This window comes from Botryllus schlosseri, chromosome 1 (genome assembly GCF_051294905.1).
Source record: "Botryllus schlosseri isolate E-star chromosome 1, Bs_hap1, whole genome shotgun sequence".
Lineage (NCBI taxonomy): Eukaryota > Metazoa > Chordata > Ascidiacea > Stolidobranchia > Styelidae > Botryllus > Botryllus schlosseri.
The window spans coordinates 38,212,370-38,235,432 of record NC_137236.1 but is presented as its reverse complement, the minus strand read 5'-3'; the positions used below and the strand labels follow the sequence as shown (position 1 = coordinate 38,235,432).

At 39.5% G+C, this 23,063-nt stretch overlaps 2 protein-coding genes across 2 annotated transcripts in view; both read left to right on the top strand.

The window, feature by feature from the left end:
• The window catches only part of LOC145436535 (dnaJ homolog subfamily C member 7-like), a 71,876-nt gene extending 52,117 nt beyond the window's left edge, over positions 1 to 19,759 (top strand). The window contains exons 2-14 of the mRNA XM_080313900.1: positions 6,307 to 6,421; positions 7,744 to 7,832; positions 8,803 to 8,927; positions 9,471 to 9,584; positions 10,599 to 10,673; positions 11,443 to 11,561; positions 12,497 to 12,650; positions 13,916 to 14,172; positions 14,917 to 14,990; positions 16,476 to 16,622; positions 16,839 to 16,938; positions 19,186 to 19,316; positions 19,522 to 19,759. Coding sequence (XP_080170026.1) covers positions 6,348 to 6,421; positions 7,744 to 7,832; positions 8,803 to 8,927; positions 9,471 to 9,584; positions 10,599 to 10,673; positions 11,443 to 11,561; positions 12,497 to 12,650; positions 13,916 to 14,172; positions 14,917 to 14,990; positions 16,476 to 16,622; positions 16,839 to 16,938; positions 19,186 to 19,316; positions 19,522 to 19,562 — 1,500 coding nt within the window. The 5' untranslated portion in view covers positions 6,307 to 6,347 and the 3' untranslated portion in view covers positions 19,563 to 19,759. The remainder of the gene's footprint in view (positions 1 to 6,306; positions 6,422 to 7,743; positions 7,833 to 8,802; positions 8,928 to 9,470; positions 9,585 to 10,598; positions 10,674 to 11,442; positions 11,562 to 12,496; positions 12,651 to 13,915; positions 14,173 to 14,916; positions 14,991 to 16,475; positions 16,623 to 16,838; positions 16,939 to 19,185; positions 19,317 to 19,521) is intronic.
• LOC145436577 (26S proteasome regulatory subunit 7) lies at positions 3,664 to 6,305 on the top strand. Its single transcript, XM_080313949.1, has one exon. It carries the CDS (start codon positions 3,727 to 3,729, stop codon positions 5,029 to 5,031), a length of 1,305 nt encoding a protein of 434 aa, XP_080170075.1. The 5' UTR covers positions 3,664 to 3,726; the 3' UTR covers positions 5,032 to 6,305.
• Positions 19,760 to 23,063: the final 3,304 nt, after the last annotated feature.

Here is a 23,063-nt window from a genome sequence, read left to right as displayed (position 1 = left end):
ATTCGGAAGTAATCGTAATCGCAATCGATTACATTCATGAAGTAATCACCCCATGTCTGGACTGGCATATAGTGGATTCGAAGGACAGAAAATGCACCGACACGGGGAATGCAAAATCTCAAAATTGTGAAGCCGTTTTTCCGATCTAACGCCTTCTTTAGGAAGCACTAGGACAGTGCTGTGCTATGCTAAAATTTGAAGGAATATGCGATACTCATCTCGGAGAAGTAAGTTTGCTTTGAAGTTCTGTAACTCTTAGCATGGTAGACCTATGTCAAAAAACTTTTAGCATAGCACAGGTCTGGATGTCAGCTTTCCAAAAAACCTTGAGTGAATCATTTAGGACAAATATTTCATACAAATTTTTGGTTTACCGTGATGTGACGTAACAAAATTTTATAATTGAGAAAAACACTTACAAACATTGGAAAGTAAAAAGTCAATGAACAAGTATTACCGATGTAATGATAAGAATGAGCGCCAGAATGCTTGAATGACAACTGACAACAATCTAACAAATTTGTACCCGGAGATAATATAGATATACATATTTTATACCTGTCAAACCATATATTTTATAGAGTTATCAGACAAAATATGAGATCTTTTGGTTGAAACTTGAAACCCCCCCCCCCACCCCATTATCAAAATAAAATAAAATAGAAATTTTGCAGTTTTTAATTATTGTTTGGGTGAAATAAGGCCATGAGGCGACATTAGAGATACAATGTTAATATTTCCTACCAGAAAAAAAATCGAAAATTTTGATTTTTTGGGTTGCTAGTCCCATTAAAAGCTATTTCATGCTCTTTTTCTTTCTTCATCAGGTCTTTTTTAGATTTAAGGCTCAGATTTTAGTAGTAAAATTACCAGGATAGGTAATTTGTTTATCAGTGCGGATACTAGAAAATGCGACAAGAAACGGTTGAAATTGAGGAAAACTAGTATATTATGAATGTGAAGCATTCGATATCACCAAATCTGGGTTGTAGAAAGTGGGCCTAGCAGTAAGACTTTAAGTATAGAAACTGAACAGCCAACAGAATGACTTTGACTTGCACTCGAGTCATAACACTATACTCTCTACTTATACTCGACCCTCTGCTCGTCGACTTGGACTCGAACTTGACTTGGTGGTGAATTGAAAATGACTCGACTTGACTCGATGAGTCAAAACTATAAAAGTGAGATTGACTTATGCCTCGGAACAATATCGACATTCAAGTCGAAATACAAGCAATTTCCAGAGGTGGTCAGTAACGAAGTACTTCTACTTTTTCGAAGTACTCAAGTAGCTTTCCTCTACTTCCGGTACGTACTCAAGTAGATCTGATTTTCGCTCCTTCTACTTCTACTTCGTAACATTTTGTGCTATAAATACGTACTTTACGCTATTTCCAGTTCGTCAAGTAGAAATAGTTCAATCCTTCAATTACGAAGATAGCCTGAGGAATTTTGGGGCTGTTTTCATGGACTATCAACATTTAATTTTCATCAAAGTTGAGTCAAGCCTGTAGTTTTCGTCGCGCTTCGCGCGCAGTGGAAACGTAGTAACCAGTATGATTTCATTCATTACATTGCTTTGTGTTTTATCACATCGTACATGGCGTGTTTCTTGTTCAGATGAAAATGTAATCTGACGATCATTGATTATTATATCATTGATTATTACGCCTAATTTACAGTGATCGGGATTGAGAGCTCCATGGTATCATTCGTGACGGTTGACTGGGTCAGAAGATTCTAGTAGATTTTTGCCAGTAAGGTATTCTGTGACTCAGCGTTGTTCGCCGTTCATCCTGATGTTTATAACGGTATCTCTTAGCTTCTTTACTATTTATTACTGGGAGATATTCTGGTTTCTTGTAGGTGATTATATTTATTAACTACTGAATCAAAGGAATCAATTTCACGGCACAATCTTATGTCTATATTTTTCGGTCATCTTAATATCACTAATTCGCAAATTTACGTGCTTCTGAAGGCGTCTTAGTTCTGTCCACCTAATAAATAGTCAGCACTTTGAAACATCTCGATATTGTGAATAAATGAGAAAGTTGGAAGAATTGCTAACCACCTAAAGTATATTCTTTCAATCCTGCATCCACCTATAGTCTTGGAACATGTGAATGAGATACATCATGCATGCCGAATTAAAACTTAAAAGTAGAACAGATTGAATTCACGTTAAAGAAGCGATGTAAATGAAGAGACATGTGTCGTAAGGTGAAACAGATATGTCAGATTGTGGTCTGGTAATCTCGAGTGCAGACTAGCATTCATTAGATGCTTTACGGTATTTAGTGACTTGTAAGTTTACTATATTGTCAAATCACATCTGGAGTTTTTGTGATACTATTGTAATTGTCATTCCGGCCGTAGGTGAGTTGATAATCTCTCAATCCCTTCGCTACAGCTCGGTTTTTCATCAGTATACACGCTTTGCTGTTTGCTCTCATAAATACAGTCCATCCTCAAGATTACCGGACCACGACTGACCTATCGATCTCGCTTCCCATGACATGCCGCCCTATTTCTTGTCGCATTCTTCTTCTATACTATCTCCTTTACTTTCATTCAGTGTGCATGCCTCCTCTTTACATCGCCTAGGCCAAGGTGGGTGTCAGATTCCATAGACTACTCCTTGTCGCTTCGACATCTTCCTGTCTTTTCATTGTATCGCATTTTTGTGGTGTATTGAACTGATAAAATTGCTGATAAACCAATGATGATGATGATGATGATAATTTGTACCGTATTGCGGCAACATTTCGTTGAGATTCTTCAAGTATATATATTGCACAACGACATTGCGGCTTACATTCCCGACATTCACAAAGTAGATGGAACCGTATAGGCAGGGTTGCCATACCGTCCTTATTTCTGAGGTTTGTCCTTATTTTGAATATCCAGGTCTTAAAAAACTCAACTGTCCTTATTTTTAAGAAATGTCCTTGTTTTTGACTTGTGTCCTTATCTTGTCTTATTTTCAACAACTATAGAACTACGATCGTCGATCGTTTTCCTCTGGTGTCTGTTGTTTCATAATATTATAAAATTATGCTTATGCGCCGAGCTTTCATGACATCATAAATGAAAGGAACTCTCGTGGCGTATACCTACCGTACAGGCGTACACAACACAGGATTGACATCCAAGTAGTGAAATAGGTAGGGCAGTGAGTGATTGTATAGCACGGACTCATGACTCCTTCTTTGTCATGTCACCTGTCCTTTTATATTATCTTCTTATACTTTCAATTCCGTGTGCATGCCTCCTATTCTAAGTCGCGTAGACCAGGTGGGTGTCTGATTTCAGAGACTATTCCAAGTCGTTTCGACACCTTCCTATCTTTCATTGTATCGCAGTCTTGTGGCTTATGATAGCGATGAAATTTTTAATTGAATTGAATTGAAATCCGAGCTACAAATAAGGGTAATTTCAGACCTGAGGTGTCGTGAGATCTATGAAGCACTTTTTGATAACGAGGAGTTGCTGAAGCAGATTTTCTGGTGCAAAGTTTGGAATGTGATTTATCACGGCTCGTATAAATACAAAGTATGTACAAAAACACATGTTTAATTCTAATCTAATTTTTCGACTGTCCTTATTTTTGGGTCCATGTCGATGGCAACCCTGCGTATAGGCTTACATGAATTTATTTCACCATCGCACGATGTGTCTTTACAGATTTTTCTCTAACACCCTCACACTAGTACGTCTAAAATGCCGGATTACTTGGGCGAAGACCAGCGTCGCGTACAGGAAGACGACAAAAAAGAAGAGAAACCGATCCAAGCTCTTGACGAAGGCGACATCGCCCTTCTCAAAACTTATGGGCAAGGACCGTATGCGAAACAAATCAAACAAGTCGAAGATGATATAACGGCAATAACAAAACGCGTTAACGAGCTCACTGGCATCAAAGAATCGGATACGGGATTAGCCCCACCTGCTTTGTGGGATCTCGCGGCCGATAAGCAAACCCTGCACAGCGAACAACCCCTTCAAGTAGCGAGATGCACTAAAATCATTGATGCTGATACCGACAATGCAAAGTATATCATCAACGTGAAGCAGTTTGCGAAGTTTGTTGTCGATCTCGGAGATCAAGTCGCGCCCACTGATATTGAGGAAGGTATGCGAGTTGGGGTGGATCGTAATAAATACCAAATACACATTCCCTTACCCCCGAAAATCGATCCAACTGTTACTATGATGCAAGTCGAAGAAAAACCTGATGTTACGTATTCTGACGTTGGTGGTTGTAAAGAACAAATTCAAAAGCTTCGTGAAGTCGTAGAAACCCCGCTTTTGCACCCCGAAAGATTCGTAACCCTTGGCATTGATCCTCCGAAAGGGGTGTTGCTTTTTGGACCCCCTGGCACTGGTAAAACCTTGTGTGCACGAGCTGTAGCTAATCGCACTGACGCTTGTTTTATCCGTGTAATCGGATCTGAGCTTGTTCAAAAGTATGTAGGTGAGGGCGCTAGGATGGTACGTGAACTATTCGAAATGGCCAGGACCAAGAAAGCGTGTCTCATTTTTTTCGATGAGATCGACGCGATCGGCGGGGCACGATTTGACGATGGCGCAGGGGGTGATAACGAAGTACAACGTACCATGTTGGAGTTAATCAACCAATTAGACGGATTTGACCCGAGAGGAAATATTAAAGTGTTGATGGCCACCAACAGACCTGACACGTTAGACCCGGCGTTGATGAGGCCGGGGCGTATGGACCGGAAAGTGGAATTTGGATTACCCGATTTGGAAGGGCGTACGCACATCTTCAAAATCCACGCGCGCAGCATGAGCGTGGAACGCGACATTCGTTATGAACTGCTGGCCCGATTGTGTCCCAACAACACAGGTGCCGAGATCAGGAGCGTCTGTACCGAAGCGGGGATGTACGCGATCCGTGCTCGAAGAAAGATAGCCACTGAGAAAGATTTCCTGGAAGCTATAAACAAAGTGATCAAGTCTTACGCGAAATTCAGCAGCACCCCGAGATACATGACTTACAATTAAAGACAAATTCAATAGTCCTAAACCATACTATGTGACTTTTGTTGTTTCTGAAGACTGATATCTTTTGGACGCATTCTAAGAACATGTGCGATTTTGTAGCTTCCGTTATGTAAATTGTAACGCATCATCTATGGATCTACAATATGGTGAACAGGTTTATTGGGATTATGTTTTTGCGCGGGCCGTGACTCTTGCGAGTATTAAAAAAACTGTATCAATTTAGGCTTGCATTTAAAGTTTGTAAGGTTCTTCACACTTTCAATGATCCCAACATCATATTATCTGACTTGGTATTTCTGAGAATATGTGCCGATTTCAAAAAAATCTTTACATCGAATTCATTGATAGTGTTACAATTACCAAAACTGCGACACAATTGCAACAACATAGGCAAAATACTGGAGAAAAGTAGTTTGTTTTGTTTATTGCATTGTTATGCACCGCCCGTGAACAATATATTGGAAATTCAGATCCAGGCCCAGATACACGGTGTACAATTTCACGTTTCGGGACAATTTCATTCAGTCCAAAAATATACTACGTGACTTTTATATTTCTGAAGACCAGGGCAGTTAAATATCTTGGCCAGGTTCTAAGAATATATGCTGACTTACAAAAATGTGTTTCGTATATTGCAATCTCAGTACATTGGGCGAACAATGTATCAAACTGCTTTATGGGAATTGTATTTATGTTTAGGTCTTGATATACAGCTCAATAGCATATTCATATTGAAGTGGAATTTAATGTTTTCGGCTGACACTCGTCAGGGGTAATCTTCAGCAACTAGTAGAGAATTCGAAAGAACATTGTGTATCAACAATTGTATCTCGAAATATCACGTTACCAGCATGAAATGAGATCTCGACGAGTGTTAGCCGAAAATATTCGGGTTCATTTCAATGTGAATATACTATTCAATTGTATGTGGAAGTCCTGTACCTCCAAGAAGGTCTTGATAGCGTTATAGTTAGAAAAACTGCCACATTATAGCATAGAAATTTGGAAAATTCAGCAGCAATTCAACCATATTGTATAATTGTATTTATGCACCTGTTGCATCTTACCACTGAGTGTTGACAAATTTGAAATATTCATTTCGTAAATTGTTACCTTATGTATCTCGCCTGAACAACAGCCTATACTCGATTGCTTTATCTGGTTTACGGGGGATGTATTTATGTATGGGTCTTGATACCTACTCGTGAAAGCGTCTTAGCGCTGATATCCTATACTGTTCTGTGTTTTTGAAAGTGAAAACATTTGTCATCTTTCAGTTGGGTCGTTTAATTAGTAATTGGTCCACACGTCCAAAGATGCCAATGACTGACATGACCGCCACGACGCCGACCGCAGAGGCTATGGAGGTGGACATGGAAGTGAACACCAGGTTTGTTGAATTCTAGATCTGGTGATTCTAGTTGTATAATTAGACTGAATTAGAGCCTAATGCTGATATTAGAATCTGATCTGTGGAATCTTTGTATGCTCTCACTATAATTGTAATTTCTGGTTATCCTGGAAATGCTGAAGGAGATCTGTATAGTGCGAAACGCCGGGTTGCTACCAAGTCACAAGATTTCGAGTCACAAGTCAATCTCACTTTTATAATTTTGACTCAAGTCGAGTCATTTTCACTTCAACACCGATTGCTAGTAGAGTCTGAGTCATGGTCATCCACTCTTTAAAACTCTGCCTGAGTGACATATAATGGCTCGCATTCAAAATATTGTGATTTTCCTCCGCCCTAGCAGTTTTTGGCGATATTTTCCAAGTTTCGGGTCAGGACTGATACATGAAACACCAACAATGTGGTAACTTTACTATTCTTCGATGGAATGTCTGTCTTGGCCGTCCCAGTCTCGAGTCATATGACTCGAGTACAAATCAACTCAATACGAAAATCGTCGAGTCATTTTAAGCATTCGAAAAAGACTCGAGTCAAGTTTAGTCGGCAAGAACTCTCGACTTGAGTCAATTCAAGACTCGGGCCGTTGCAACCCCGGCGAAACGAGCCAACCTTCGGCCAGACTCGGTCAACAAGATATTTTTCAGTATTTCCCGATTAGATTAGAGTCAGAATTACAGCTGTTAAGTATTTTCCAAATTAGAGCAGTGAGTAGAATTGAAGTTATAGCTATACAGTTGTTATCGAATTAGATTTAAATTAGAGTTATAGCTGCACGTTGTTTTCCAAATTAGATCTGAATTGGAATTACTGAATTCGCGAACACTTGAACATTGAAAAGAGTTCCGTTGATAACAAACCATAGTTGATTCTTATAAGCAAGAGAACGGCAAGTGTCTGCACAGCAAGATTGGCTCGTTTCGTGCTATACAGCTCTCCTGCGGCATTCAGGGTAACCTAAAATAAGAATAAAATTTAATTACCAGTCGCATTTTCACTGATTAGTGTAATAAGCCGGCCAGGATTATCTAGTTATCCACGTCTTTCTTGGTATTCTGACATTTGCCATTCCCATGCTTATCATAATAAACTCAGAATTGATATGAACTTGTTTTTTGTTGTACTTCTCGTGCAAATTCTGACTGACGATAACGCTGATTTCAATCTAATTTGAAAAAGAAAACCTGTGTATCTATGATACTAATGTAATTTGGAAAAGTTGAAAATTTCTGTGGTTCAACTTTAGTTTGTTGTATCAGTCCGACCGTGACTCGGCGTTTCATGACTTGCGACGATTTTTTCAGGTCTGCGGAGGAGAGGAAGGAAGAAGGCAATGAATTTTACAAGACTAAAAAATACAGAGAGGCAGTGAAAAAGTATTCTGAGGCTATCGGTGAGTTTTTATGCGTTCCGAGGTATTTTGGGATTGACCATGACCATTGCTTATTGGTATGAAAAGTATCATAGTATCACCAAGTTATACAATTAGACCAATTATAGTGAAATGGCCAGTTATGTAATTCTAATCTAATGTGTGAAATGTTTCTCTGCTCCTGCACCCTCTAGTGGCCGTGCAATTTCATGGAGGACAAGCTGAAAATGGCTAATTTTGCCATATCTTCATAACCGCTTATGCTAGAAAGCTAGTTTTGGGCTTAAAAGCAGCACAAACATCATTATTTCTGTCTCGCTTCCATAGAACTAAATGTCTATAAAATGTACAGAGCAAAAGTTGAAAGCAAATTACTGATTTTTTAGTGAAATTGACCCCTGAGGCAGTGCAAGCGATGTCTGAAGCATATAATGCTTGATCTTACTACTTTGAACCGCACTACGTCAATTAGAACTACTTTTAAAAACTTGCTCAGCCTACAAATGAAGTTCCCTTCTACTATAAATATGGCTTGGGTTACAAATAGTGGCTGTAGGGTTTGTAGTGTTTATATTTACGAAAATTCTACTTGTTTGTAGTCTCATCAGTAATATTGCGGAAGTCGCAAAGATACACCTTGCGGTTTTGTAAGTAGCCAACTGCGAGTTACTGTTAAAAGTATTTGAAAATATGGTTGGCGGTACTAAACTTGAGTATTGCTTTCACGACAACATTCATTGCAGTAAAGAATTTATTAACTCGAAGACTTTTCGTGTGCCCCTTATCGATGTAGTTGTGAATGTTGAAAAGTATGCCACCCCTCGACCAAATGTAGGCCCTACCGGTACGTTTTAAATTTTCCGACTTCAGTACGTTTCGGACCAAACCCCCGAAATCAATCCTAACTTAAGCCACACGCTCATGTCAACGGACCTTGACAAATATGATAGACCTGTAAATGAACACCATTAGAGATTCATCGTTTCATCAGAATTGAACCCAAAGAACGCCAGCTACTACGGGAACCGATCGGCCGCGTACATGATGGACTCCAACTACAAGAAGGCTCTAGAAGACGCGCAGACCAGCGTCAGAATCGACCCTGTATTCGCAAAGGTATCCTTTCTGACAAGATCTGGGTGTCAGACTTGGACTGAATAATTCTAGTTGAATAATTACATTGAGTGAAATGTCGGTACGTAATTTGAATTTAATTTGTGAAATGTTTCTATGCTCTCATATTTCAATTACGATTTAATTTCTGGTTGACCTGAAAAAGCTACAAGAGAGCTGTACAGTGCGAAACAAGCCAAGATTGGCGTGCAGACATTTAGCATTCTCATGGTTAAGAGAACCAGCTACGTTTTGATATGAACTGTTGGTTTTGTTCTATTTCTCTCTAGTTTTTTCATTCATTTCATTCGATTTTCAAGTTTTTGCGAAATCAATATTGCTGTGATTTAATTTGGAAAATAGTGTATCTAGAATGCTAATTCTTGTCTAATGTGGGAAAAGCTGTAGCTATAATTATAATTCTTGTCTAATTTGGAAAAAAGAAAACTAGCTATAATTCTGATTCTAATCTGATTTGGAATAGCTGAAAATTTTGTAGTTGTCCAAATGATGTTTTTATTTATTCATATATTTGTTCCTGTTTAGGGTCATCTGCGTGAGGGCAAATGTCACATCGCCCTGGGGAACGCGAAAGCGGCACTTCTCTCTCTACAGAAAGCCAAAGATTTAGACCCTAACGGGAGGGCTATTATGGCTGAGGTGATTTGATACGGTTGTGTAGCGCGTGATCACGTTCATCATCAATTGTACAATGTACATGATATAATATTTTCTGCTTTATGCTTGATGGCTGCAAGAACCCACAGAGTAGTCGGGTTTGCTGCTTGAGTGCAAGTGGAAGTGATGTCGTCAAGTTCTACTCGCTCACAACCAGAACCTTTCAGAGGTTCACGCCATCCCTGCAACGTATATCAACAATCGTATCACCTGCATGAAATTTCGAATAATTGGGCTGAAGAGAGCCCTCAAGCTAAATGTACAATTTTAGATGGCACAAAATTCCTTCCCATTTCAATATGAATATACTACTCAATTGTGCATTATGAATGCGAGGTACAATGACTTGTGCTCAGACTCGAGTCTCAACACCACGACTTGACTCGAGTCCAAACTATAAAAGTGTGTTTGACTTGTGACTCGGGACCTTGTGACTTGGTTACACCCAGATGGGCACCTCTGATCGACAAGTGATTGTGCGTCACAGGGTTGTAACCAAGTCACAAGTCAATCTCGCTTTTAAAGTTTTGACTCGAGTCAAGTCGAGTCATTTTCAATTCAGCACCGGGTCAAGTCCAAGTCATTGCATTGACTGCTCAGTTTCCAGTTGAAGTCTTTTTAAAACCACTTTTTTATAACTCCGTTTAGTGATATCGAATGGTTCGCATCTAAAATATACTAATTTTCCTCGCTTTAACAGTTTCCGGTCGCATTTTCAATCACCAGTACCAATAGGCGAAATACCAAAAGTGTGGTTACTTTAATAATTCTTCGAAATTACAAAGAAATGTCGGTCTTGGCCGTCTGAGACTCGAAGTATATGAATTGGTTCGAGTCATGCGCAGTGACTCTAATCCAAGTCGAGTCAATACACGAATTGACTCGAGTCAAGACGAGTCATCAGAAAATCGCGACTCAAGCCGAGTCGTGACTCGAGTCATCGCGACCCTGGTACGGCACATTTCGCGATTTACTGACGGTGCAACTGACGTTCAGGTCCAGAATGCGAGAGTTCTCAGCGAATATGAAAAGAGGAGTGACGAATGTTGGGAGAAAAGGGACTTCAGACAGGTGCGATCATTTTGAGTCGAAATTGAAAGTTTGTAGTCAAATATTTAAGTCAAAATTGGGATATTCAACTATCGGCTGTGTGATTTTCTGATTTGAATCTGTATTTGACATGAAGTGAACTTGGTTTTTTGTTGTTATCTCTTTTGTGAATTTGGTAATTGTAATTCTCATCTAATTTGGACAAAACCTGTGTAGCTGTAATTCTACTCTAATTTGAAATAAACTTGCTGTAACTCTAATTCTAGTTTGATTTGAAATAAACTAGCAATAATTCCAATTCTAGTTTAATTTAAAATAAACTGTGGAGGTATGATTCTAATTCTAATCAAATTTGAAAGGAAATTGTTTATCTATCAATCTGAAGTAATTTGAAATAAACTGTAGCTATTATTCTAATTCTAGTTTAATTTGAAATATGCTGTGGGGCTGTGATTCTAATACAAATTTGGAAAAACCTGTGACCCTTGTCCTAATTCTCATCTAATTTGGAAAGAAAATGTGTGCCTATAATTCTAATCTAATTTGAAATGTACTGTAGCTGTACCTATAATTCTAGTTCTAGTCTACTTTGAAATAAACTGTGGAGGTATGATTCTAATTTTAATCGAATTTGGAAAATCTGAAAATATGATAGCTCATATCTGTGAGATAATTTTAATTTTCTGACTGGCACGCGCTATTTGTGAATCTATCGCCGGTATTTGTCACTGGTTAAGCGTTGAACCGCCTTTTTTGAGTCCATGATATTCTAATTTCCATACCCGCGCAGGTCGTGTTCTGCATGGAGAGAGCGTCGCACGTGGCGCCCGCCTGCGTGGCGTACAAGATGAAAAAAGCGGAATGTCTGGCGCTGTTGGGCCGGTACGAGGAAGCGCAGAGCATAGCAACGTGAGTCGCCGTTGAGTTCCGCTAGGGCCGACCGCGATGGTTGGAGCGCGCGAATCTGAATTATAATGTCGGCACTTATCATAACGTAGAATCCTTGGAACCTCGATTATTGTAGCACATTGCTGGAAAAACACGATGCAAAACCACCAACCTAAGTCGAAATGACATCTCTGTGAAGTACTGATCAACAGCATTGTCACGAAATGCAGCAATATAGGCGTAGCCGAAAAGATAACAAATTTATCTTTACGGTGCAATATTTTCTTAGCTGTCGCATAAAAGGTAAGTATTTGAACAAATCCACATCATCTGTACTCGCGTGATGGATGGTTGTAACCAAGTCGCAAGGTTCCGAGTCGCGAGTCAGTCTCACTTTAATCGTTTTGACTCGAGTCAAGTCGAGTCGTTTTCAATTCACCACCGAGTCATTGTCATTGAGTAGAGGGCCGAGTCCGATTCATAATGTTTTGACTCGAGTCAGAGTTCAAGTCATGGTGTTCACTGTTCAGTTTTGAGTTATATCCGTTTTTCAACTCTGCTCGTGTGATATAGAATGGCTTGCATTCATAATATCGTCATTTTCCTCAGTCCTAACAGTTTCTGGTCCCATTTTCCAAGTATCAAGACTGATAGACGAAACACCAATCGTGTCGTGGCTTTACTATTCTTCAAAGTTACAATGCACAACTCTGGCGTGATGTCATACCTTGTGATAGTCATACTGGGCTCGGAGCGAAATATTCAATTCTGTATCGAAGCATGCAGGTCCTCGATTTTACCCAGCCCTGTTTTTCAGCCCTCTCATATTCTACTAACAATTGAATTAGTTTTCACGCGTCTTGAAAATGTTTACTTGTATTTGAGTAAGAACGCGCATTGTGACTAAACGCGGACTACTTTGGTTTTTCGCTCAATATCCCACTTCGCTTTTCCAGTGACGTTCTCCAACGAGACACCAACAACGCAGACGCGGTTTACGTGCGAGCCTTGTGCCTCTACTACGACGACAACATCGACAAAGCCGTCAATTTCTTCGTTCACGCCTTGAGGCTGTCGCCGGACTTGACAAAGGCCAGGCTGACTCTGAAGGTGAGAGAACGCACAAAGTAGAGCCCAAGTTATCTAGCTGATACCGATAACCAGGGTTGTGGTGACTCTAGTCGCAATTTTTTGTTGTCACTTGAGTCACTTGACTCTCATGACCAAGTCATGTGACTCGCCGCATTCTACATGACTAATTCAAGCCTCGTATATATCGTAGGGTCACCGTACGTCCTGTAGAAGAATCTTTTTTTTGCCCGAATGTCCTGTTTTTGGTAATTTGTCCTCCTTTTTAGCGTAAAATGCCCAAAAAGACCATGAATTATGTGAAATATTGGCAGAACCCACGGACGACGGGCATTTCGGGAGTCGAGTTGGAAAATTAGCTTTTTTTCTTTGTAGCCAACTCTGCTGATATTTAAGGTAAAAGCGGGTATTTCGAGAGTCGAGTCTTGAAAATAACCTTTCTTTTGTCAACCCTACGAACTTGGCTCTATAAATATAAAATACGCGTGTTTTCTCGTCTGCTGCAGTAACTTGTGTAGCCTGTGAAAAGTGTCATCCTTTGCGGATCCCAAAATATGGTAATCCCAGTATATCAAGACCGGTAATGAAAAATTGGCCGCAGAAAATGCTTTTTATCTGTTTGAATGGGCTAAACATTAGGGCTGCTCAAAAAAAAATTATCCTTCAAATTCCACTGACTACTTGATAAAATTGTTAGGTTGGTTAAATAAACGCTGCACATCAACTTTGCCTCCATTCCAACCACTAGAAGCAAAATTCGTGCAGTAGAAAGTTTTGAATTTACCATTGAAAAACAAAATTTCAAAATTTTTCTGTCGACCCCGTGAAATTGTTAGGCTGTCAGTAGAGATGGTGCACGCCAAATTTGGTTCAATTCCAACCACTAGAAGTGAAGTTATTGCGGTAGAGAAATTTGGATTTGAATAAAATAGTATTTACGGTGATCAACTCTATAATTATTTATTATAAAATCATGGAATTAGAAAGAGCGTCGAGTCCGAGTCATTGCGTTCATTGTGCAGTTTCGAGGTAAAGTCTTCTTAAAATCACTTTGTACAACTATGCTCGGTGATATCAAATGCTTCACGTTCATAATATGTTAATTTTCCTGCCTGTTAACGGTGTCTGGTCGCGTTTTCAAGTAACAGTACCAATCGATGGTATTTTAATAGTGTGGTAACTTTACTATTCTTCGAAATTACAATGAAATGTCGGTCTTGGCCGTGCGATTCTCGAGTCGCATGACTTGGCCCGATGAAGCAGCATCATCCTTTGTCTCACCACAGAAAGCCAAGTTACTGGCCACCAAGAAGAAAGACGGCAACGCCGCCTACAACGCCGGCAAGTTTCAGGAGGCGTTGGACATCTACAGCGAGGCGCTGGAGATCGACATCAACAACAGGAAGACGAACGCAAAGCTGAGGTGCAACAGAGCCCTGGTCGGGTCGAAGGTCGGCAAAAGGAAAGAGGCCATTCGGGATTGCACGATAGCGATCGAGCTCGACGATAAATACGTGAAGGCGTTCTTGAAACGGGCCCAGCTGTGAGTCTGAATATTTTGTGCATGTTCCATATTGTACGAGAATTAGAATTATAGCTACAGTCTTTTTTTCCAAATTAGATTGCAATTAGAGTTATAGCTACACATTTTTTTTTCAAATTAGACCAGAATTCGAATGATAAGCTACAGTTAATTATAGTTGTAAATCATTTTTTCAAAATTAGACTAGAATTAGAATTATAGCTACAGTTTATTTCCAAATTTGAATGGAATTACAGCTATAGCTACAAAGTTATTTTCAAAATTAAACTACAAAGTTCTTTTTTCCAAATTAGATTGCAATTGAAATTATAGCTTCACAGTTTGTTTTTTTCAAATTAGACCAGAATTAGAATGATAGCTACAGATGTTTCCAAATTTTATTGGAGTTAATTATAGCTGTAAATCTTTTTTTCAAAATTAGACTGGAATTAGAATTATAGCTACAAAGTTGAACACTCCAAAGTTTTTTCTTCCAAATTCGATTGGAGTTAGAATTATAGCTGCAAAGTTTTGAACTAGAACAGCAGCTCCAAAGTTTGTTTACAAAATTAGACCAAAAATATAGCTACAGTTTTTCCCATAATGACCGAAACTTTAAAAATATGCATGAAAATTGTGAAGTACTCGAGATCACATAATCAAGTCGAAATCCAGACCACGCGTCGAAATAATTGGGAAGCAGCGTCCGACCGTTTCTTTGTCTGTGCCCAAATCCAATTCCATGCCTGTCTCTGGTATTCACAGGTACACGGACGAAGAAGAGTTTGAGGAAGCCGTGCGAGATTACAAGAAAGTATTCCAGCTGGAGCACACCAGAGGTGGGTTGATTGGAGCTGGAGAATTCGATCTTGAGATCTGATAAAAACTCATCAAACGTTGCTGGCTACCCCGGGAAATTTCTACGTTGTGCGAAAAAATCAACGTACAGCAATTTTTGCTCGATTCCAACCAGTAGAAGCGAAGTCATCGGAGCGCAAAATTTTTGATTTGAAAAAGATATTATTTACGGTGTCAAATTCTTTAATTATTCATTAAAAATCTACCCACCGTAAATACTATGATTCGAAATCCTAAATTTTGAGCATCAATAACTCTGCTTCTACGGGTGGGAATTGTGTCGAATTTGTTGCGTAAAGCTAATTCCATTATAACTTAACAGGGGCTGTAATGCATACGCTCAGAATTGTCCAATATTTACAAATGTTGTTCTTTATTGAATTCTGGGTACATTAAAAAAAATTGGATTGAAAAATTTCCAGCGGTTCAAAAGATAATGAAATTCAAAATTATCATGTCACTAGGTGGCGCTGCACGCAAAAATCTCTAAAATCCATATTTTTTGCTGTAATGATGGTGGAGAATCAATTAAAATGTCTAATTATACAATTTTGGGGCCAAGGAATTCAAAAAAATCAACATTTTCGCTCTAAACTCGAAGAAAAAAAAGTTACGGACAAAACAAAATTGGGGGGAGCGGACTTGAAAATCCATGTAGGATTCCGTTTACACAAACTAAATTATTGCAAAATGTACTCTGGAGCAGTGTGATTGATAAACAATCGGATTTTTAAATTGGTCTCTATTCCTCGAGGAAATCACGAAAAAAAATTATCTTTGTATTGAGTGATTGGTTATAATAGTAGTTGTGGTGGGCAGCACTGCAAACCTGCTCACCGTAACTACTATTATAATCAACCACCTAGGGCAAAGATAATTTTCATTCAATTAAAAACAGCATTTGTAAATATTGGACAATTCTGAGGGTATGCATTACAAATGTCAGAAAATTTGCTAAATTATAACGGAATGAGTCGCATAGATTTTTCAGGCAACCTAACAATTTCGTGGGGTAGCCAGTAAGATTTAATAAACTTCATATTAATTTTTATTGAATAAATTGGAAACTTTTTCCCATAGCGCAATGGTTCTATAGGTTGTTATTGAGCCATAATTGGTTTGCCGCTTTTTTTTTCTCAGGCAACCTAACAATTTTATCAGGCAGCCGGTAAAAATTGAAAGAAAAATGTATGGAACGAACACAAGATCGAACTCTGACTTTTTATCTAGATTTGAAAATTTTAAAATTTTTATAAAAAAAGTCCGATTTTCAATTCTTGAGTAAACATCATTTTAATTTCAATGTGAAATACCATGTAACGCCGACCGGACAGCAATATTTCCGCAGACTTGATGTTTTGATTGTAAGATTTTGAAGAGTAATTTTACAATTTTTTTTAATATGATAGAATAATCTCATTTTCTTTGAATGTCGAATTAGATTTCGACATGTTATCTTGTCTCAGAACACAAACGAATGGTGGACGAGGCGGAGCGCAGGCTGAAGATGAGCAAACGAAAAGACTACTACAAGATACTCGGAGTTGAGCGAACTGCGAACGACGCCGACCTCAAAAAGGCCTACAGGAAGCGGGCGTTGTTACATCACCCAGGTTGATGGTGATATCATGCATTTTTGGCTTCGTAATGCTTCATGTGTACAAAAAGTTTTGTAAAAATCTACTTTTTAAAAAAGCCTCGTTTCAAGCATAGTCAAAATTTTATTTCTGGCGGTTTTGCATTTCGTTCCCGAAAATAAAATGGATTAAAAAATTAAATCTACATAATCGAGCCCGCTGTTTAGTTAGCCGATCTCTCCTTTCTCATAGACCGACACTCTCACGACTCTCCCGAAGTTCAGAAAGAGGAAGAGAAGAAGTTCAAAGAAATCGGAGAAGCCTTCGCTGTTCTCAGCGATCCCAAGAAGAGGTGCGGCCAGGCTTGTGCAAACTGCAGGGTTTTCAAAATGCGCAACTAGAACTGAACCTAAGAACCTCCTACGTTTCAAAACTCGCAACTTAAAACTAGAGCTACTCGCCTTTCGAAACTTGCAACTAGAACTAGAACTACTCACTTTTCAAAACTCAGAACTAGAACTACTCACTTTTCAAAACTCAGACGTAGAACACTCTCACGACCCTCCAGAAGTTCAGAAAGAGGAAGAGAAGAAGTTCAAAGAAATCGGGGAAGCTTTCGCCGTTCTCAGCGATCCCAAGAAGAGGTGCGGCCAGACTTTTGCAAACTGCAAGATTTTCAAAATCTGAAACTAGAACCTCCCATGTTTCAAAACTCGCAACTAGAACTAGAGCTACTCTTCAAAACTCGCTACTTAACTAAAACTACTCGCTCTTCAAAACCAACAGTTACATCTAGTTCTACTCACTTTGCAAAACTCGCAACTAGAACTAGAGCTGCTCTTCAAAACTCTCTACTTAACTAAAACTACTCGCTCTTCAAAACCAGCAGTTACATCTAGTTATACTCACTTTGCAAAACTCGCAACTAGAACTAAAACTACTCACTTTTCAAAATTCAGAACTAGAACTACTCACTTTTCAAAACTCGCTACTCAAACTAAAACTACTCGTTCTTCAAAACCAACAATTGGAACTAGTTCTACTCGCTTTGCGAAACTCGCAACTAGAACTAAAACTACCCACTTTCCAAAACTCAAAACTAGAACTACTCATTTTCAAAGCTAACAACTAGAACCTGAGATGTAACTTCCCACGTTTCAAAACTCGCAACTTAACTAGAACTACTCACTTATCATCGGAACTTGCTCGATTCTGATCCATTGCGGAACAGTTTTTTCAACTCAGCTCGAGTTATATAGAATGGCTCGCTTTCATAATAACGCAATTATTCTCGGTTTCTAGTCCTATTTTTCAAGTATCAGGACTGATAAACGAAATACCAATCATGTGGTGACTTCACTATTCTTCAAATCTTCAATGAAATGTCAGTATTGGCCGTCCTGATCTCGAGTCATATGCCTTGGTTCGAGTCGTGCACAAGCTCATGCATTTGTCTTGCCTCGAGTCATCAGGCAATCATGATTTGAGTTGGACTCAAGCCGAGTCTCTTTCAATACTATTTTCCTCTGTGAAAGACCTGAAACCTCTGTTGGTCGTATCGCTGCATACATATCATGCAGTACAAAGCCATACGCGTTTCTTGGAATGGCATTTTTGTGAAGTCGTGATTGACCGATAGCATTGTCGCAAAGTGCAATGAAATAGGTATGGTCATCCAGCTCCTAGTTGACGGTCAACAGACTTCTGGTTTTCTGAATAGTTTCAGTTCTCGTTCTAGTTAGAAAGCGAGTATTTCTAGCTCCAGTTCTAGTTGCGCAATATGATTAGTGAGTAGTTCTAGTTCTAGCAGCGCATCTGAAAAAAATTAGTTGCCGTACAACTAGAAGTGTCGTCGTCTGGCTTAAATCATGCTACAGGTGTCCTGCAGGGTTGTAAACAAGTCGCAAGGTTCCGAGTCACAAGTCAATCTCACTTTTATAGCTTTTGACTCGAGTCAAGTCGAGTCATTGTCAATTCACCCCGAGTCCAAGTCACCGAGAAGAGGGTCGAGTCCGAGTCATGGTATTATGACTAGAGTCCGAGTCGAAGTCAATGTGTTGACTGGTCAGTTTCCAGTTAAAATCTTGTTATACCCACTTTTTCTAACTCTGTTTGGTGATGTCCGATGTTTCGCATTTATAATATACAAATTTCCTCAATTTTGGCAGTTTCTGGTCGTATTTTCAAGTACTAGTACCAACATAAACGAAATCCCAATAGTGTGGTTACTTTACTATTCTTTGAAATTACAATATAATGTCGAGTCATTTTCTCAAAACACGGAAATGACTCGACTCGAGTCAATCTGTGTCTTGAGTCATATGACTTGGTTCGAATCATGCGCAATGACTCGAGTTCAAGTCGAGTCAATACACAGATTGACTCGAGTCGAGTCATTTCCGTGTTTTGAGAAAATGACTTGAGTCGAGTCAAGTCATCAGAAAATCGTGACTCGAGTCATTACAACCCTGGTGTTCTGTTGCGTGATGTTCTTGGTTGATTAGTTGTAGATTTTTAAATCTGGTTAGTTATAGTAGCACAACTTGAAAATCCAGCAGTTTTCACAGTTCTGGGCGTTACACGACTTTGTGTGTTGCAGGGAGAGGTTTGACCGGGGCGAAGATATTGACGGACCTTCCATGGGCGACTTCGACCCCTCCAATATTTTCCAGATGTTTTTCGGTGGTGGGGGAGGCCACGGTGGTGGCTTCCATCAATTTCAGACCGGAGGTAAAAATTTCGGAATTTCAAAAATTATCTCAAAAATGAAAATTTCTGATTTCGTTCTTCCAAGAGATTATTATTGTAAATTTTGGTAATCCCATATCCAATAATGGCTTATATTTATTTTGAAATTGCATAAAAATATCGTATATTATAGAAAATTTCATTCCGAAATCCGATATAGACTGAAATTTTTTGTGTTGTTTTGCAGGAGGCGGCGGACCTGGAGAATTTCATTTTCAGTTCGGTTAATTCGCCACCTGGAAAACCCTTTTTCTATTTGTCATGCGTGGAAAAAATTCGGCCCTTTCGCCACGGAAACCGCACCCGTGTCTTATTTCGAGCACTAAATCGGGACCGCCCTTAAAATATTCTCTATTCGTAGTGCCGACGATTAATACGAATAAATCGGGAAGAATTAACTGTGAATAAACTCATGTCCGCTTGAACCTTATATCTCAGTTACTCTAGAAACGGGTGCCTTTATTTTGTACATGCAAGCTAATGAAAAGCTAATGCAGCTAATTAAGCTAAGGAAAAGCTAATTAAGCTAATGAAAGGCTAATTAAGCTAATGAAAAGCTAAGTAAGCTAATGAAAAGCTAATGAAAAGCTAATTAAGCTAATGAAAAAGTAAGCTAATGAAAAGTAAGCTAATGAAAAGCTAATGAAGCTAATTAAGCTAATGAAAAGCTAAGTAAGCTAATGAAAAGCTAATGAAAAGCTAATTAAGCTAATGAAAAAGTAAGCTAATGAAAAGTAAGCTAATGAAAAGCTAATGAAGCTAATTAAGCTAATGAAAAGCTAATGAAAAGCTAAGTAAGCTAATGAAAAGCTAATGAAAAGCTAATTAAGCTAATGAAAAAGTAAGCTAATGAAAAGTAAGCTAACGAAAAGCTAATGAAACCAGCTAATGTAAAAATGAAGCCAATGAAGCAATGAAGTAAGTCCAGATTAGTATTTTGCTCATATGATTCTGGATGTATCAAATCCGAAATTTTAAATCCAAGTTTAGAATCTGGATATTCGATTCTCAATAGGGATTTTTGAATTATGATTGCAATAGTGCCAATTCAGACCTAACTGCACCCTGCAAACCGGAAGATTTGACGGCACCGACAGGTTTGTTTTGGGGTGTTCATGGTGTGTCTCGACTACTATGGTCATGGTCATGGTCATTTACACCAGGCAATTTTCTACATTTTTATTCCGTAGCGGCCGACTTGTACAACGGCCCACATTCTTGGCTTTTATAAGACACCGCTTACACGGATGAGATGGCACCTAGGTCCTAGGTAGGAATTCTGGAGCCGACCTCGGTCGGACTCGAACCCACAACCCATTGGTGTTGCAGCTGTGGATTATACCACTACGTTATCTCGCCACTACATACAGCGGTGATCTCTGACGAAGTTTTTCTGCCTACTCGGTGCTAAAGTGCCAGCATGCCTAACATGATAATGTGGCCGGTTATGTTCGCAAACTGAATTTGATAGCGTGAACGAACATGAACATTGAACATCAACGACGTTTCAAAGGGAGTTCATTTCTTGATGGTAATTAGTTAGGAAGGCAAGGAGGATTTGAAAACAGCATTGTCTCACAAGCTCCAGCATGCCTGCTATCAATCAACGCATCATACAAAACTGGATTAACCCGTTTCGGAACGCGATATGTCTGGTAAACCGAATTCGCGAGGATATTGGTTGCGGGCTTGACAGTAATTTTTATTTTACAAATAAACTTCACATCATGATCGACAGATTATAATTTAGATTATTGATCGTTTTCTTTAGAACTGAATCATTCTGCGCATAATTTCAAAATTGGGAAGACTTCTTTTTCGTTACCTTTGCGAAACCTAAATGACGTACTAGTGAGACATCGGCACCATTGTCATCCTGATAATGAGCAATGAGTAAACTAAAGTTGAAAACGTCCGGATATGTACTACTTTGTAATTGCATATATTTGCTGCGCTGAATTGGGATATTCACGTATCATTTCTGCTTTATAATATTTCACAGGGAGGGGCAAGGTATAGCCTATCGACTAGCGAGTCGTAACGCATTCACGCTCGTGATCTTTTATTATAATATCCGACAAGAATAATGCTTAACTAGCGCGGAATATACTTGACTAGTTCCGCTTTAGTTCGCTTGAATATAGCCTATTCACAGCTCCGCAGCTGCAAAACGAATTGGTTGGGGGTTCGAATCAGGCCCAAGTCGGTTCCAGTATTCCTACCCAAGTGTTTCTGGTTTAGGGTGTGGGCTTGTACTGCTCGTACGATCCGCGTAGACGGTGTCTTGCAAAGGCCCCGACCCATAATAGTCGGTGGATCAGGAACCGTAATAACGAATACCAGCCTGGTGTAAAATGACCAATGACCATCCTATAGTTGTAGAAACACCATTAATACCAACCTACTACGTTAGTGTGACCACTGATAAGTGTGACTAATTGTCTCTAACATTAATTTTGTAATTCACATATCGATACATTTGTACGTGTACTTGAGGTAGAGTTGCAACGTCACCACGTCACCACAGAGTTAACATGTGTTTATCAAAGAACCTGATTGTGACGTCCCCTCGCTTCAGAAATTGTGCAAAATTTGCAACTTTCCCCGCGCGGCAGCGCTCGTAGCAATCCCATTGGGGTCATCATTTGAGGTAGCGAAGGACAGTGGAAAGGATAGCAATTCTCATTGTTTTTTCCGCAACAACGTTGCGTTTTCGTCTTGGATTATGTCTCATCCTTGTACTGTTTGCGGACTTGATTGTTTAAAGTCCGACGAGTACGTCGAATGCTACGAATGCAACAGATACTCTCACTGTTCTTGTGCGAAGATCGGTAGCTTCAATGAGCGGAAAATCCAGATTTTCATATGTCGTTGTTGCATATTCTTCGAAGGTGAATTCAATTATGAGTGGGCATTGCAACATATTAGAGCAAATCCGGAACATTGTACAGCTATAAAACGGATTCTTCGTTTGTATAAAGTACTCGAGCCTGATCGGAGCATGCCAAATGAGGCAGCAGTAGTGGATGAGGTTTCACTTATGATTTTGAAGCAGTTTCATTATATCATCACCACGGATCACACGGCCTTGCGAGTTGATGGCGATGGGAATTGTTTTTACCGCGCAATGTCGCTTGCCTTATACGGCACTGCGAAACACCACTTGCGCTTGAGGCTTCTGACCGCGCTCGAAATTATTGAGCATCCGAAATATTATGACGAAGACGCAGAGGGATTTGTTGACCTTATAGCTGACGTTAGAATTGTGTCATCGCCTTATGCCAGTCTGGTACAAAAAGCAAGCATTCCGGGGCATTGGTCCGAGATGATGCATATTTACGCATTGAGTGCCGCCCTTGGCTCCGCGATTCGCTCATATTATCCGTCAACATTGGCAAATGAATACCTGACAGAACCGTTCACGCGCAAATGTTGCGGCCGGGGTGTGTCGAAATTTGCCATACCAGTTGCGACTCTGATGTGGACACAAACTACCGTGCCCACGACAAGCAATCCATTTCGACCGAATCACTTCGTGCCAATCATCAAAATCACCGATCTGATTTCAAGTGATCCAAATAGTTTATGCGAATCAAAACTGAAATCGGAGGATCAGAAAAGCGACATTGATAAGCCGAATGTACGCGAAAAAGACGACATTGACAAGCCGAATATACGCGAACAAGACGACTTCAAAACGTTTCATAAGAGCGAACTTGGCGATGTGAA

Coding starts and splice junctions, on each gene's coding strand:
- LOC145436577 (XM_080313949.1), top strand. CDS start 3,727: ATGCCGGATTACTTGGGCGAAGACCAGCGTCGCGTACAGGAAGACGAC.